The 3,449-nt window shown below is 34.3% G+C and overlaps 1 protein-coding gene across 1 annotated transcript; it reads left to right on the forward strand.

Annotated features, from left to right (window-relative positions):
- Positions 1-943: 943 nt before the first annotated feature.
- LOC149578681 (uncharacterized) lies at positions 944-2,506 on the forward strand. The gene is made up of 4 exons (XM_089803672.1): positions 944-1,220; positions 1,307-1,428; positions 1,738-1,942; positions 2,037-2,506. Exons 1-4 carry the CDS (start codon positions 1,145-1,147, stop codon positions 2,213-2,215), a joined length of 582 nt encoding a protein of 193 aa, XP_089659798.1. The 5' UTR covers positions 944-1,144; the 3' UTR covers positions 2,216-2,506.
- The last annotated feature ends 943 nt before the right edge of the window (positions 2,507-3,449 follow it).

The following is a 3,449-nucleotide window of genomic DNA, read 5'->3' on the forward strand; positions in this document are numbered from 1 at the left end:
TTTTGTCAAGGTCCACTAAACTCCAAGTAAATTTAGATTCATGTATTAAAATCATTTTCAAGTATTTTTATTTTAATCTACCTTAACGTATCAATTCTCAATCCTCAACCTCTATCCATTAACTAATTCAAAATTTAACCAATAAATAAAACCGTCTAGAACTCTCAAGGTTGGCGTAGTAGTGCAACACTAGTTGCAAGTACAATATAGATACTACATCCTTAGTTTGAATATGGTACGAGCCAATGCTAGACACTATGAGATCGAAAAGAGGATGGAGGTTGGAGGGTAAGTGATGACCATAAGAGAGGTGGTGAGTGCGGAGGATAGAGAGAATGGTGAGAAGAGGAAGAAGAGAGTGGAGAGGAAAGATGAAGAGAGACAATGTCAAGTTGAAGAGAGGATGGAGGTTGAAGGACATATGACCTTCATAATAATTTTTTTATAAAAGGAAGAAAAAGAAAGATATCAAAAAAGGAAGAGAAAAAAAAGAAGAAAAATAGCGAACAATTATTGGTATTCATGGTAATTTGTTTTGGCGGAGTTTTTTTTTTTTTTTTTTTTTTTGACAATAATTGATAATTGAAAGAAAAAGTTAATGTTTAATGTAGTGGCAGTTACTCGTTTCCCTAACTAAAATCACTAGTGTGAATTGGAGAGGGGTTAATACCTCGACCTGATTTTAGGAACGGGGTCCGCATAATATGACCCCACTAATCTAAAGCTCCTATTTTTTCTTAAAAGAAGGAAAAAGAAAAAAAAAAAACTGACGCGTCACGCGGTCTTCCACTATAAATTTTCGTACACGCCAATTAACCGCCGGCCAACAGCTTTCACCAGGTGAAATAATTTCAATTACGTTCTTGACATACTTTGTTAGACTTATTCAAATACCATATTCAGTAGAGCCAAGTGTTACTTGCCCATGCTCGGTAGAGCATTTAAAAAATGAACAAGTCTTATTGTGTAAGAATGCGATTTTTAGATGGGACATCCTGGATGATTAAGTATAGGAAATACAGCCGGAAGAGATCTATTTATAGATCAACTGATCTACATATCATTAGAACACTCTGCTTCTTTCATCTTTTCTATCATAGAAATACCAAAAGCAAGCAAGAAAGAAACAGAGCAGCTGCAAAAGATGGGTACTTCATCCATGACGATTGAGATCACATTCATTGCATTTACATCACTTATCAGCCTGCAATGTGTTCTTGGTATATATTCATCTGTGCCCAATATACTTGTTTGTTAAGTTTCTATCTGATTTAGGATAAAAATCTCATCTCTAATTGAATTGCAGGTGCCCTGATTTGCGAGGAGTTGCCTATGCATGTTTGTGCATTTTCTGTATCATCGACAGGAGCACGTTGTGTTCTTGAGAAATCCATCTTGATTGATGGCAGTACTCAATACCAGTGTCTGGTATGTCAAAAACCCAATTTTTAATCCATACCAGATCTCAGTTTGATAAAGATGAGGTTTCACATTAATTCTTCTAAAATTAGTTGTGGGTCAGTACGTTTTGGGATTCGATGATCATATAGATTTCTATTATAATGTTTTGAATCAAACTTTTCTATTCAATTATGCCCAGTTTCATTTTACATCAAACTAGAACATTACATTGTATTCGATCTATCATCAGGAATAAAAGAATTAAGATAGATGGATTGAACATTTTTGTAGATTATAAACCTGACTTAATGCATGTAATTGAATATCATTGGGCAGACATCAGAGGTGATGGCAGAAGATATAAATGAATGGATTGAAACAGATCAATGTGTAAGCAAATGTGGGCTTGACAGAATTGTAGTGGGAATGGCCAGTGACAGTCTAATGGAGTACAAATTCACAAGCAAATTGTGCTCTCCACGGTGTTATAACGACTGCCACAACATCATCAATCTCTATTTCAATCTTGCTGCTGGTGAAGGTAACAAGCAAATTTCATCATTTTCTCTGGATTATTTTTGTTGGGTCTTTAATGGCTTCTCACACAAGATTGTAAATATATTGTGTTGTTGCAGGAGTGTACCTCCCTCGGCTGTGCCAAGCTCACAGAAGTGAATCTCAGCGCATGGTGAGAGAAGTTTTGGAAGGTGCAAAAACAAGCATTGCAGCTGAATCCTTCCAATTTGCTTCTCCCCCTTCTTCTTCCACTATGGACATCACAACAGCCATTCCTGTGGCTTCTCCTATTTCTTAGAGTACCAAACAAGGTTTTGCTTTAAATATTTTATATGATATCTTTCTAGTTCCATGACTATGTAGGATTGAATTCATTGTGAACGATATTTCCCAATCAATTATTATGGTCCATTTGAATTGTATGAAATGATTTATTTCCTCTCCTTTATATTTAGGGGATCTTATATGGTGGTCAACCGACCAATAAAGTAGGTGGGTGTTGCTCTTCCCACATTCTTCTAAAATCGGTGTCTATATATTCTATCTATTTAATAAAGAAATGGGATCATGTTCATTCCCTGCAACTAAATTCTATATTTGTCCGGTCGTTAATGGAGCTTATGTCCATTTTATTATTCAATTTGGAATGTTGTTATGGAGAATTATCAAACCGGGCCATATTAATTGTTTCAGTGCCCAATCCAAAGAGTCATCTAAAAGGAAATACGTTGTGTGAAATTAACATTAATATGTCAATTTTCGTTTGATTTTGTTTTTAAGTTTAAATTTTATTTTCCTTTGTGAAATTTGATTCATCTTTCAATTGTTTTGTTTATCCATGTTCACTCATGTTACACATTTTACTTTGTCTCATCTTTATATGCACTTTTCCTTACATGCCATTTGTTTTCTTTTCTCTTAATATTAATAATAAAGAATAATTATATGTTTGAAAGGCTTAAAACCAAGAAAGTAGTAATAATAGTATCTAAACTAAAGAATTTATCCACTTGAAGTACCAAGCAAAATTTGCCAAAACAAGTAGCAAAAAGATTAAAGACATAAAAGCTTAGTACTTATGAAGTGAAAGTGGTATGTGGTATATAAAATGACAAAGGCAAAAGACACCCAGTAATCCACAATGTCAAATGAAGGAAAAAGAAACAGGTGTAAAGATCGACATGGATATGAAGGTATGCCGACCGATCTATAAGCACAAAAAGCAAGGATGAAGTGACTAAATTGCAAAGGTAAAATGGAAATGGTGGAAGGAGAAGTATTCTAATTTGAAGAATAAATGCCTGAAATGAATAAACACACCTAACCTCATTACTAAGAATTGACACGATCTTTGGCTAATGTCTCTTTGATGATTTGAAACTCTTCCAAAGATGGCGATGTCTCATTAACAACTAATTTGTAGCCATCACATGCTAGGTTCGAAAACACATCTACAAATGAGTTACCCTCACAATATGTATGAACAATAAATGCATTTTCAATTTTTGTTAAAATCTTCCACACCTGCTTAC

Source organism: Cupressus sempervirens, chromosome 1, assembly GCF_028749045.1.
Source record: "Cupressus sempervirens isolate cs-2001-9-10 chromosome 1, ASM2874904v1, whole genome shotgun sequence".
Classification (NCBI taxonomy): domain Eukaryota; kingdom Viridiplantae; phylum Streptophyta; class Pinopsida; order Cupressales; family Cupressaceae; genus Cupressus; species Cupressus sempervirens.